The following is a 13,601-nucleotide window of genomic DNA, read 5'->3' as shown; positions in this document are numbered from 1 at the left end:
CGATTTGGCATCATATCATTACGGAAAAAACACACTAGGGTGGTGCAAAAGCAAAAACGTCTGTTTTGTGCCAAAAACATGAATCCGCCGAATTGCCCCGAGGTACGGCTAATCGAGACTTTTTGGGCTACAAAAATACATGAAAACAGCTGAAGACATCGGAAAATTTAAAAATGAATGGCCAAAAGTGGGGAATGCAACTGTGCAAAAGCTTATGAGTCATGTTTGAGGAATTTTTCATCAAATAATGATACAGTGTTGGGTAGGGCACAAATAATGATACAGTGGGCCAAATAAATTAAATACAATTTAATGCATCATATATTTTTCTATCTTGAAAGTGTGCTTATTATTATTATTATTACTAAGTTTTATTCATCGAACATTTTGTTTTAATGAATTATCCATACTAAAGATCTATACAAAACAATTTGATAACACGAAACAATGAAGACTGGCGTACTCGGTTGATGAATCGGCTAGATGGCTCCCCCAATTGATGTAGATGCTTAGCAATCTGGAACGTACGCATCATTGCACTCACTGGTTCATTATGGCCGTAAGATGTTCGGTGGGTTCGATTCGATAGCAAAGAGTGATGACGTAAAGTCCTCGAAGGAGCATTAAAGTTGATCATTCCTAGCAGGTTTGGCGACTGAATTTCTCCATTCAGTATTTTTGTGATGAATGATGCCTGTTGAGTTTTTCGGCAGCGTTCCAATGTTTCTAATCCCAGAAGCTGGCACCGGTCGGAATATGCGGGAAGGTTTTCAGGATTACGCCAGGGTAGATGTCGTTGAGCGAATCTAACGAAACGCTTTTGTACACGCTCGATTCGCAAAATCCAACATAACTGATAGGGAGCCCAAACAATTGCAGCATGTTCTGTGACTGACCGGACAAGTGCGCAGTAGAGTGACTTCAAGCACAATGGGTCTCTGAACTCTCGTGCTACTTTGGAGATGAAGCCAAGCTGACGATTCGCCTTTCTTATAACTGAAGTTCGTTGACTATCGAACGTAAGCTGAGCATCGAGGATAACTCCAAGGTCGTCAACTTCAAATACCCTGTCAAGGCGCTGGTTATCGATGTTATAATCATAAAAATTGGCGTTTTCTTTCTATGGAATGTTATAACGGAGCACTTGGAGACGCTGACTGATAGCTTATTAAGTCTACTCCATTCACTAAAGTGATCTAGTAAAGATTGAAGGTGTGCACAATCGACAGTGGATTCAACTGGAACGAATAGTTTCAGATCATCAGCATATCCCATTTTGGTTCCAATTTCCAAGCTAAGGATCAAGTCGTTGAAAAACAGAACAAACAGTAAAGGTTCCAAATTGCTCCCTTGCGGCACGCCAGATCGGTTAGTAAATGGAAATGATATGCTATCACCAAATTTAATCCTAATACACCGCTCAGTGAGGAATGATTTCAACCAAGAGATCATGTTGTCATGAATACCTAGCTTAGCTAGCTTAGCGAGTAAGATTCCGTGATCAATCGTATCGAATGCCGCTTTGATATCGGTGTAGGGGAAAGGTTTCCTAAATGGGCCTATCGGGTTAAATGACCCTACGGCCGTTTGACGAAATGGCTGAGAAGACAACATATAAAATCAATGCATTTCGAGGGTGATACGCGTAGAACATAAGGCAAGAAAGAATTTTTTGAATAAACCAACTCAACAAAATTTAAAAATTCATACAAGGTTTTGACACCTTTTGATGTAATATTTTGACTTTTAAAAATTATACGTAAAGAAGCTCAAAACAAAAAGTTGGGTGGTTTTTGTTCCTTGTTCAAATCAACCATAAAAGTAAAACAAGTTTAAGCTTTTATGATGGTTTCTTAATGATGGGAAAGTGGAATAAGAGAGTGTTTTTGTATGCCCCCATCATGTTTGTAAAATGCCACTACCCTTAAATAACAGGTTAAATAGAATAAATATATGATTTTTATCATTAAAACTTCAAATCTAAGCTCTAATTAACATCTTAAGAGCAAATTGAAGATTTAAAAATAGATTTGATAAAATTTATCTTAGGAATAAAATTCCTCCATATGATGGCAATCCTAAATTTTGTATATTCCATAAAGTTATAAAAGACATAGATTTTTATAAAACTTCAGCTCTGTCGTATGAAAGTTATCAGTTTCTAGCATTTCCAATGAAATTATACGGAAGTATTGCAAAAGAAACAGAAATTTTACCTTAATCATAAATAGGCGCATTTAGCCCGCACGGTTTGAGGTTCGGCAATTTTGACAACAGTTATAATAAAATCAATTTCTCAAAAACGGAAGGAGATTTCAACAAAAAAATTACTCCAATATATAGAAAACAGATGTCTGCTCATGTGTATGTAGTTTTTGTACACATATTCGATGAAATATTTGATTAAATTAGTATTCTGCTTAATAGGCGCATATAGCCCGCTCCTCCCCTATATAGCATCGACCCGTTTTTTTCTTTCCATTTGGTTCAGACAAAACGAAGTGTACTCTAAAAGATTGGTACTCACCGATCTGCCAGGCATAAACCCACGCTGTTCAGCGGCAATATAATGTGAGGAAGCGCGTAAGAGGGCTTGACTTACAACAATTTCGAAAAGCTTGGATCCTGCCGATAAACTCGTAATGCCTCGATATTGCTTCACATTTCGTCGTTCGCCATTTTTGAAGACAGGAAACATGAAGGAATTTTTCCAATAGTCCGGGAATTTACGTTGTTGAAATGATCGGTTATAGATTTGGGCTAGCGGCAACGAGAGAGCTTCGATGCATGGACTGTAAATAACAGCCGGAATTCCATCAGGTGAAGGAGCAAAAGAGCTTTTCAGTTTCCTTGCGGCATTTTCGATGAGCCTTTGATCTATCTCGAAGGTGTTGAAATCTATAGAATCCGCCGAGACGTGAAACGTGGCATTAGAGCACTCAGTTTCGGAAGAGACAGTGTCCAGAAAGACCGCCCGAAAATGCTCAGCAAATAAATTGCAACACGTGTCTGGAGAATCAGCAACAGCATCGTTGTAAAAGACTGAGGTAGGTAGGGAGCTCGATTTTCGTTTCGAATTTACGAAAGTCCAGAAACTTTGAGGGTTCTTACGTAAACCAGATTGTACACGCCGAAAGTGGTGTTTGTACAGTAATGCATTGAGTCTGCGGTAGGCTGTGCTTGCTGCTTTGAACTGTTGTTGAGAGTCAACCGTTCGATTTTTCCGAAGCCTACGTAAACATGCATTTTTTTCGCGTCGAAGTTGTCGCAATTCTGAACAGTCTATAGTCAAGAAAAAAAAGTTTTATGGACTTTTGCTTAACTATACGAGATATTACATTAAAAAAAACATTTGTCATTTTCTTACACAACTCTTGAAACAAATTAAATTTCACAAATCACTAAGCTTTTGTATTTATTTTTTTCAGGACCCCATGAGGTTATAAACTACTACCTGCTCTCGCTGGGCGTTGCCGATCTACTATGCGGTCTGTGCGTCGTCCCGCTGTCCGTGTATCCGGCCTTCTACGGCGACTGGGTGTACGGCGATGTGCTGTGTCGCTTCGCCGGCTACCTCGAGGTCACGCTCTGGTCGATCTCGGTCTACACCTTCATGTGGATCTCGGTCGACCGCTATCTGGCAGTTAGGAAACCGCTCCGTTACGAAACCATACAAACCAAGACAAGGTAAATGGGTGTTGTTTGCTTCGCCCCCGCGCCTCCGATTCATTTGCGAAACTAATCCGTGTTTGAAGATCCAAAAGTACAATCAAATAAACCCAAATAGACATCTGCTCCAGGATATACAATTTTACTTCAGTTCAAAACCTTTTTGTCGTCGTTGGAGGTGGAGTTTGGAAGTCGCCCCGTAAGCCATTTCCGTACCGCAATAAACAAATTTTCGCAAGTCGATAAAGTAGTCACTGGAACGAGAACTGTGTGGCTTACTGGGATCCCTCCATTCCCAAACCAGCGAACTCTAACTGTCCTGTATTTGGTGTATTCTAACAGATCAACTCTGCTAATTGGTATTCCGTAACCTTTTTCCCTATCAAAAAAAACAGTATTGCAATGAAATACAAAAAACAATTATAATCAACCAAACCACCCCCATAAACCGAAACCATCCGGCGCATACGGATTCTAGTCATTGTCATTCCTAATGTATGTGTATGTGTGTCTGTAAATGTACAATGTTTATAGCTAAGGCAGCTTCCAAACCAATAGAGTCAATCAACAAATCAAAACCTCGGAATCCTGCACCCGAATTAAATGTGTGTGTGCCCATGTATTTTGCCACTCAAACAACAAATGTACAGATACCGTAGAGTTAACACCTTTGTGTGAGAATGACCTAGCTAAAAAAAACAGCAAAACAGGAGATTTAATTCGATTTGCATGGTTGTTGTCCTCAAATCTCATGTTTTGCACGTTTAATGTCTCTTTAGTGATACGAAAACAAACATCACAAATTCAACAAATAACATTTTCCACTTTTCAATAAGTTTTTTTCAAATGTTCTAAACAAGTTTTTTCTTCATTTTTTTCTTTTTCATTTTCTACTCGTCGTATTTGTTCAACTTTAATTTTCCTGTTCCTGTTGTTGTTGTTCCCAATTTACGAAATCAAACAAACAAACCAAAAAATAAAACAAACGGAATCGATGTGTTTGTGTTTTCTGTGATGTGTGCGTGTGCCTCTAATCCTCTGTTCTTCTTCTTCTGTCTCGAAAATGAAAAAAAAAATGTTATAGGAATGGAAGGTTTGCCATTTTAGTTCAATTATGTTACTCTTATATTAATATTGTCTAGGATATAGATCGAATTGAAACTTTACCCACCGACTTTTATTCTTTCGTAAACAATGTATTTTTTTTATTGATCGTACTTTATCTGTACTTTTACTCTTGATCCCGTAAAAGCTTTGATTTGTTAATATTTTCAGTTGATTATCCAACGATTGTAAATAACTGTAAATAAAAAGTATGTGCTGATCAATGACTAACAGCTATGCACTAAATGCTAAAACCATTTACGAGCAATCATCCCGATTAGATGGCATGAGTAAGAAGAAATAAAAGCATAAAATCATAAATAAAATCAGAAATCAGATATAAGAAATCAGAAATCAGATATAAGAAATAAGAAATCAGAAATCAGAAATAAGACATAAGAAATAAGAAATCAGAAATCTGAAATCTGAAATCAGAAATCAGAAATCAGAAATCAGACATCAGAAATCAGACATCAGAAATCAGGAATCAGAAATCAGAAATCAATAATCACAAATCAGAAATAAAAAACCAGAAATCAGAAATCAGTAAAAAGAAGTCAGAGAAAAGAAAAAAGAAGAAGAAATCAGAAATCAGAAATCAGAAATCAGAAATCAGAAATCAGAAATCAGAAATCAGAAATCAGAAGTCAGATGTCAGAAATCAGAAATCGGAAACCTGAAATCAGAAAACAGATATCCCAAATCAGAAATCAGAAATCAGAAATCAGAAATAAAAAATCAGAAATCAGAAATAAGAAAGAAGAAGAAGAAATCATAAATCAGAAATAAAAAAAATTGAAATCAGAAACCAGCTATCAGAAATCAGAAATAAGCAATAAGAAACCAAAAATCACAAATCAGGAATCAGAAATCAGAAATCAGAAATCAGAAATCAGAAATCAAAAATCAGAAATCAGAAATCAGAAATCAGAAATCAGAAATCTGAAATCTGAAATCGGAAATCAGAAATCGGAAATCAGAAATCAGAAATCAGAAATCAGAAATCAGAAATCAGAAATCAGAAATCAGAAATCAGAAACCAGAAATCAGAAATCAGAAATCAGAAATCAGAAATCAGAAATCAGAAATCAGAAATCAGAAATCAGAAATCAGAAATCATAAATCAGAAATCAGACATCAGAAATAAGAAATGAAAATAAGAAATTGGAAATCAGGTATAAGAATTCAGAAAAAACAGATTTCCGAACTATGAAAAAAAGAAATGATAAAGATTTTTTTAAAAAAAAACTGTATATAGCAAATAAGAAGAAATTGAAACAATAAGAAAAGAAATAGCAAAACAAAAACAATAAAATATAATTAGAAAAAGAGGAAAAATCTTACAAATGAAAACCAAAAATTGTAATGAAAGAAAATGGAATAAATTACTTAAAAGGAAAATAACATAAAAGAAATAGTCGAAAAACAAAAATAAAAAATTCAACAGTTGCATACACAAAAATGGGAAATTAAAAAAAAGAAAGAACATAATTGAGAAAGGGCAAAACATAAGCAAAAAGAAATCATAAAGATAAAATAGTAACGAAAATGAAACGAAGGGAAAAATTAATAGGAAACACGAAACCAAAAAAAGAAACATTGAAAATCAAACGGAGAAAAAATTAAAGAAATGAAAAAAAAACATCCAAAATTTAAAAAAAAAAAAACAGGATAAAACAAGAAAGAAGAAAATAAAAAATAAATAAATGATAAAATCAAAGAAAAGTATGATAAAAAAAAACAGTAAAAAAGAAATAAAGGAAAAATATTTAAAGAAACAAAACAAAACAAGACAAAATAAAAACTGAGAAAAATTACAAAAATGACAAAAATGACAAAAATGACAAAAATGACAAAAATGACAAAAATGACAAAAATGACAAAAATGACAAAAATGACAAAAATGACAAAAATGACAAAAATGACAAAAATGACAAAAATGACAAAAATGACAAAAATGACAAAAATGACAAAAATGACAAAAATGACAAAAATGACAAAAATGACAAAAATGACAAAAATGACAAAACTGACAAAAATGACAAAAATGACAAAAATGACAAAAATGACAAAAATGACAAAAATGACAAAAATGACAAAAATGACAAAAATGACAAAAATGACAAAAATGACAAAAATGACAAAAATGACAAAAATGACAAAAATGACAAAAATGACAAAAATGACAAAAATGACAAAAATGACAAAAATGACAAAAATGACAAAAATGACAAAAATGACAAAAATGACAAAAATGACAAAAATGACAAAAATGACAAAAATGACAAAAATGACAAAAATGACAAAAATGACAAAAATGACAAAAATGACAAAAATGACAAAAATGACAAAAATGACAAAAATGACAAAAATGACAAAAATGACAAAAATGACAAAAATGACAAAAATGACAAAAATGACAAAAATGACAAAAATGACAAAAATGACAAAAATGACAAAAATGACAAAAATGACAAAAATGACAAAAATGACAAAAATGACAAAAATGACAAAAATGACAAAAATGACAAAAATGACAAAAATGACAAAAATGACATAAATGACACTAATGACATAAATGACAAAAATGACAAAAATGACAAAAATGACAAAAATTACAAAAATTACAAAAATGACAAAAATTACAAAAATGACAAAAATGACAAAAATGACAAAAATGACAAAAATGACAAAAATGACAAAAATGACAAAAATGACAAAAATGACAAAAATGACAAAAATGACAAAAATGACAAAAATGACAAAAATGACAAAAATGACAAAAATGACAAAAATGACAAAAATGACAAAAATGACAAAAATGACAAAAATGACAAAAATGACAAAAATGACAAAAATGACAAAAATGACAAAAATGACAAAAATGACAAAAATGACAAAAATGACAAAAATGACAAAAATGACAAAAATGACAAAAATGACAAAAATGACAAAAATGACAAAAATGACAAAAATGACAAAAATGACAAAAATGACAAAAATGACAAAAATGACAAAAATGACAAAAATGACAAAAATGACAAAAATGACAAAAATGACAAAAATGACAAAAATGACAAAAATGACAAAAATGACAAAAATGGCAAAAATGACAAAAATGACAAAAATGACAAAAATGACAAAAATGACAAAAATGACAAAAATGACAAAAATGACAAAAATGACAAAAATGACAAAAATGACAAAAATGACAAAAATGACAAAAATGACAAAAATGACAAAAATGACAAAAATGACAAAAATGACAAAAATGACAAAAATGACAAAAATGACAAAAATGACAAAAATGACAAAAATGACAAAAATGACAAAAATGACAAAAATGACAAAAATGACAAAAATGACAAAAATGACAAAAATGACAAAAATGACAAAAATGACAAAAATGACAAAAATGACAAAAATGACAAAAATGAAAAAAATGACAAAAATGACAAAAATGACAAAAATGACAAAAATGACAAAAATGACAAAAATGACAAAAATGACAAAAATGACAAAAATGACAAAAATGTCAAAAATAACAAAAATGACAAAAATAACAAAAATGACAAAAATAACAAAAATGACAAAAATGACAAAAATGACAAAAATGACAAAAATGACAAAAATGACAAAAATGACAAAAATGACAAAAATGACAAAAATGACAAAAATGACAAAAATGACAAAAATGACAAAAATGGCAAAAATGACAAAAATGACAAAAATGACAAAAATGACAAAAATGACAAAAATGACAAAAATGACAAAAATGACAAAAATGACAAAAATGACAAAAATTACAAAAATGACAAAAATGACAAAAATGACAAAAATGACAAAAATGACAAAAATGACAAAAATGACAAAAATGACAAAAATGACAAAAATGACAAAAATGACAAAAATGACAAAAATGACAAAAATGACAAAAATGACAAAAATGACAAAAATGACAAAAATGACAAAAATGACAAAAATGACAAAAATGACAAAAATGACAAAAATGACAAAAATGACAAAAATGACAAAAATGACAAAAATGACAAAAATGACAAAAATGACAAAAATGACAAAAATGACAAAAATGACAAAAATGACAAAAATGACAAAAATGACAAAAATGACAAAAATGACAAAAATGACAAAAATGACAAAAATGACAAAAATGACAAAAATGACAAAAATGACAAAAATGACAAAAATGACAAAAATGACAAAAATGACAAAAATGACAAAAATGACAAAAATGACAAAAATGACAAAAATGACAAAAATGTTAAAAATGACAAAAATGACAAAAATGACAAAAATGACAAAAATGACAAAAATGACAAAAATGACAAAAATGACAAAAATGACAAAAATGACAAAAATGACAAAAATGACAAAAATGACAAAAATGACAAAAATGACAAAAATGACAAAAATGACAAAAATGACAAAAATGACAAAAATGACAAAAATGACAAAAATGACAAAAATGACAAAAATGACAAAAATGACAAAAATGACAAAAATGACAAAAATGACAAAAATGACAAAAATGACAAAAATGATAAAAATGACAAAAATGACAAAAATGACAAAAATGACAAAAAATACAAAAATGACAAAAATGACAACTCTAGAATAGAAACAAATGAAAGAAGGCATGAAAAATTATATAAAATTGTAAGGAAAATCAGAGAATTTATTGAAAATTTCAAAAAATGACTCAAAAGACTGAAATTGAATGGGATTTACAAATTGAAGAATTTTACAGAATAAGTTATGAATTAACATTCAATAAAATGACCGAAATGACAATCCATAAATGTTAAAATTTTAACAAACAATGAAATTCCGATTAATTCTGCATGTTTAACTCGAGAAGAACAAGATCATATGTATTTAACAAATCTCGATAGTTCCCTTTTAAAAAAAATATTTTCTTAAAAATTGACTCTATTTAAAAAGTTTTTTACCTTTCTTAGACGATTTATCAGTAGTTTAAAATTGTATTCCCGTCTTGTAGTACTAGTAATTTTAACATTCCCAGCTTCAGTAGAATTGAAGATTCGTTCAGGTTGTGTGAAGAAATTTAAAATTTTGATTGAAAAATGTGGATCTTTTGTAAATAATTGTTTTGAAATATCCGAAAACCTGAACGTCTCAATCGAGTAGAATTGTGTAACAACAAACTTACAAACCAAAAAACACTTCACACTTTGTAGAGTAGAACTTTTCCCGGTTTTTCCCCCTTTTGAAAGAGTTCAAATTGTACTTCGAACAATCCCTCTCTATCTCTCTCGTTTTTGTGCACCTCTGCTTACTTCCTCTCTTATCCGATTTACTACTTCTCACGAGATAAATCAGCAACAACAAAAAAATTACTTCATACTTATTGAGTCGTTTAAGAAACCAAAAAAAAAAAGAACGCTAAATCGAAACCTGAAAGCCGCGGCTTTGCCAGCACATTGGAATCGAGACCGAAGCTGTGATAGGACGTCGACGTTTTTTTGGTTGTTTTTTTTTAATTTTGTTCGAATTCAAGTTTTTTTTGTTGTGGGATTTGGAAGAAAAAACAAGATGGCGGTCACCGCGAGAAACCGTCAAACGGAACAAACGGCCGCCATCTTGTTTTTTAAGGTTTTGCATTCAAATTTGGAAATTTCTATTTTTTCTTCGTTGAAGCACTTGTAAGATAGCAATTTGTTTTTGTCACTAATTTTGAACAGTTTCATTCCTAGAATTTAAGGTTTTTCTTCAATCAGTAGGTTTTTTAGATTTTTTTTTCCAAATATCTGTACAAAATGCAAATTTTTTTTTGACGTTGACGCCCTATCACGGTACAAGTTTCTTCCAACTGTCAGTGATTAATGGTTCATTAAAAACTGTTTCGTAGCTGAAAGAATTTCGGACGCTTCCCAGTCTTGGATGAGTCCGAGCTTTAATGGTATTAATCACAATAAAAAACTGTTAGGTTTCACGACCCGGCTTTCGGATTTCTGTGTACAAATTTCGGAACAGATTATTACTGAAAAAATTTAAAGTGTGAGAACAGAAGCTAACGTTGGATTTTTTTTCTATTTTTCCTCTCTCAAAAAACTTAATCGTCGAAACGCTCCGATGATCGATACTGCCCCACGTACCCGTACAATACCAAAATAATCAAACAAAACATACATAAATATAACAACACAAACAAAACCGACAACTCGGCAACACTGCCTTCAACACGATTCTCGAATGTAAACGCATCATAACAAACACCAACACTCTTACCCCTAACCAAAACAAAATAAAACCATCCAAATGGCAACACTGGCAACTCCAACACGCACACACGCAATCAACCAACAACCAAAACAACAAACACACACAGATGCCAATGCTGGATGGCGTTCACGTGGATCTCGGCCGCTATGCTATGCTGTCCACCGTTGCTTGGCTACAACAAGGCCATCTACGACAAATCCACCCACATCTGCATGCTCGAGTGGGGCAACATGGCCGCCTATAGTGCAACGCTGGCAATCCTGGTCCTGGGGCCGAGTGTAATCTCGATCGTTTACAACTATGGTTATATTTTTACAATGATGCGTAAAGTGCGATCGGGAGCACCGATCCATGATAAGGAGTACGCCACGGCACTGGCCGAGAATCTGGCCAATCCGAGCCACTGTATGTCCTTTGCATTGGTATTCTCCTTCTGGGTGTCGTGGGGTCCGTACATCGGACTGCGGATCTACGATCTGATCTCGGAGGAACCGTTCGACCATCCGATGATCCAGTTCGGCGCCGTCTGGCTCGGCATCCTGAACTCGTTCTGGAAGATCATCATCATGTCCACGATGTCCCAGCAGTTCCGGCTCCTGGTGCGGCTCCTGTTCCTGACCATCTGCTGCAAGACCAAGGGCAGGATGCAGGCCGAGCTGATCGGCCTGGACGTAGACGACTAAGTCGCTCCCCAAACGAAAATATATAACTGGAATCCAGTCCTTCGTCAAGCGTCAAATGAAACTGCGCTCAGTAAACATCAACAACAACTACAACATCAGTGCTACAAGCTCCAAAACAAAGTAAAAGAAAAACAAACCAAATTCAAATCTTCCTGCAAAACCAAAACAAAACGATCGATGCCGGATCGATAAAGCAAAAACAACAAACAAGTCGAAAAGCAAGAACAAAACTCAATTAACTAAAACAAATGTCGTAATTTTATCTAGAATCTATAATAACAAAAACAACCTATAGCAAAAACCAACCTGTATCCAAGTGTATCGTTTAGTAAAAAAAAAACAAACAAAAAACAAGTTCATATTATCTTTAAAAAAAAACAACTAAAAATAAACGTACGCTCTTAGAATAAAAACAGAAAAAAAAACAATGATAGCTGCAGACAAAAAAAACCAACACAAGAAAAAAAATCAAACAAAAAACGTCTTACTGCGACAGCAACACGAAAAGCGAATTTTAGAAAATACAAGCAACAACAACTCACTAAAGTCACAAGAACAATCATTTTTCGCTATTAACATGTAAACATACAAACGAATGAAAAAAAAATTAAAGAAAACAAACTCAAAGCTACGTAAAAACGAAAAGCTTAAGTCGTCGATGTATTACGTTCACTTGTTAAAGTAAAAAACGAATCTTTCAACCTTTTGATAAATTATTCATTTAAAAGTAAAACTGAAACGAAATCTCTGAGAACAATTGGACATATAGTCAGGTCACCGATCCACTAATTGTCAGATCGTTTCGTAGCAAAAAAAAAAACAGGAAGAAACCGATAGATTCTGAATAAAATTTTGAATCCCTAATCCGGAATCTGCATTCTGAATCTGAATTCTGAATCTGAATTCTGAATCTGAATTCTGAATCTGAATTCTGAATCTGAATTCTGAATCTGAATTCTGAATCTGAATTCTGAATCTGAATTCTGAATCTGAATTCCGAATCTGAATTCTGAATCTGAATTCTGAATTCTGAATCTGAATTCTGAATCTAAATTCTGAATCTGAATTCCGAATCTGAATTCTGAATCTGAATTCTGAATCTGAATTCTGAATCTGAATTCTGAATCTGAATTCTGAATCTGAATTCTGAATCTGAATTCTGAATCTGAATTCTGAATCTGAATTCTGAATCTGAATTCTGAATCTGAATTCTGAATCTGAATTCTGAATCTGAATTCTGAATCTGAATTCTGAATCTGAATTCTGAATCTGAATTCTGAATCTGAATTCTGAATCTGAATTCTGAATCTGAATTCTGAATCTGAATTCTGAATCTGAATTCTGAATCTGAATTCTGAATCTGAATTCTGAATCTGAATTCTGAATCTGAATTCTGAATTCTGAATCTGAATCCTGAATCTGAATTCTGAATCTGAATCTGAATTCTGAATCTGAATTCTGAATCTGAATTCTGAATCTGAATTCTGAATCTGAATTCTGAATCTGAATTCTGAATCTGAATTCTAAATCTGAATTCTAAATCTGAATTCTGAATCTGAATTCTGAATCTGAATTCTGAATCTGAATTCTGAATCTGAATTCTGAATCTGAATTCTGAATTCTGAATATGAATTCTGAATCTGAATTCTGAATCTGAATTCTGATTCTGAATCGGAATTCTGAATCTGAATTCTGATTCTGAATCGGAATTCTGAATCTGAATTCTGAATTCTGAATCTGAATTCTGAATCTGAATTCTGAATCTGAATTCTGAATCTGAATTCTGAATCTGAATTCTGAATCTGAATTCTCAATCTGAATTCTGAATCTGAATTCTGAATCTGAATTCTGAATCTGAATTCTGAATCTGAATTCTGAATC

General features: G+C 32.5%; 1 protein-coding gene across 3 annotated transcripts in view; it reads left to right on the top strand.

Moving 5' to 3' along the window:
* Positions 1-12,584, top strand: part of LOC129756094 (G-protein coupled receptor 52) — a 60,501-nt gene extending 47,917 nt beyond the window's left edge. For all 3 annotated transcript variants that reach the window (XM_055752848.1, XM_055752846.1, XM_055752847.1), the window contains exons 4-5: positions 3,429-3,687; positions 11,144-12,584. In XM_055752848.1, coding sequence (XP_055608823.1) covers positions 3,429-3,687; positions 11,144-11,720 — 836 coding nt within the window. In that variant the 3' untranslated portion in view covers positions 11,721-12,584. The remainder of the gene's footprint in view (positions 1-3,428; positions 3,688-11,143) is intronic.
* The last annotated feature ends 1,017 nt before the right edge of the window (positions 12,585-13,601 follow it).

The sequence above is a fragment of the Uranotaenia lowii genome, chromosome 3 (genome assembly GCF_029784155.1).
Source record: "Uranotaenia lowii strain MFRU-FL chromosome 3, ASM2978415v1, whole genome shotgun sequence".
NCBI lineage: Eukaryota > Metazoa > Arthropoda > Insecta > Diptera > Culicidae > Uranotaenia > Uranotaenia lowii.
The sequence above is the reverse complement of the archived record's forward strand: the minus strand, read 5'-3'. Positions and strand labels throughout refer to the sequence as shown.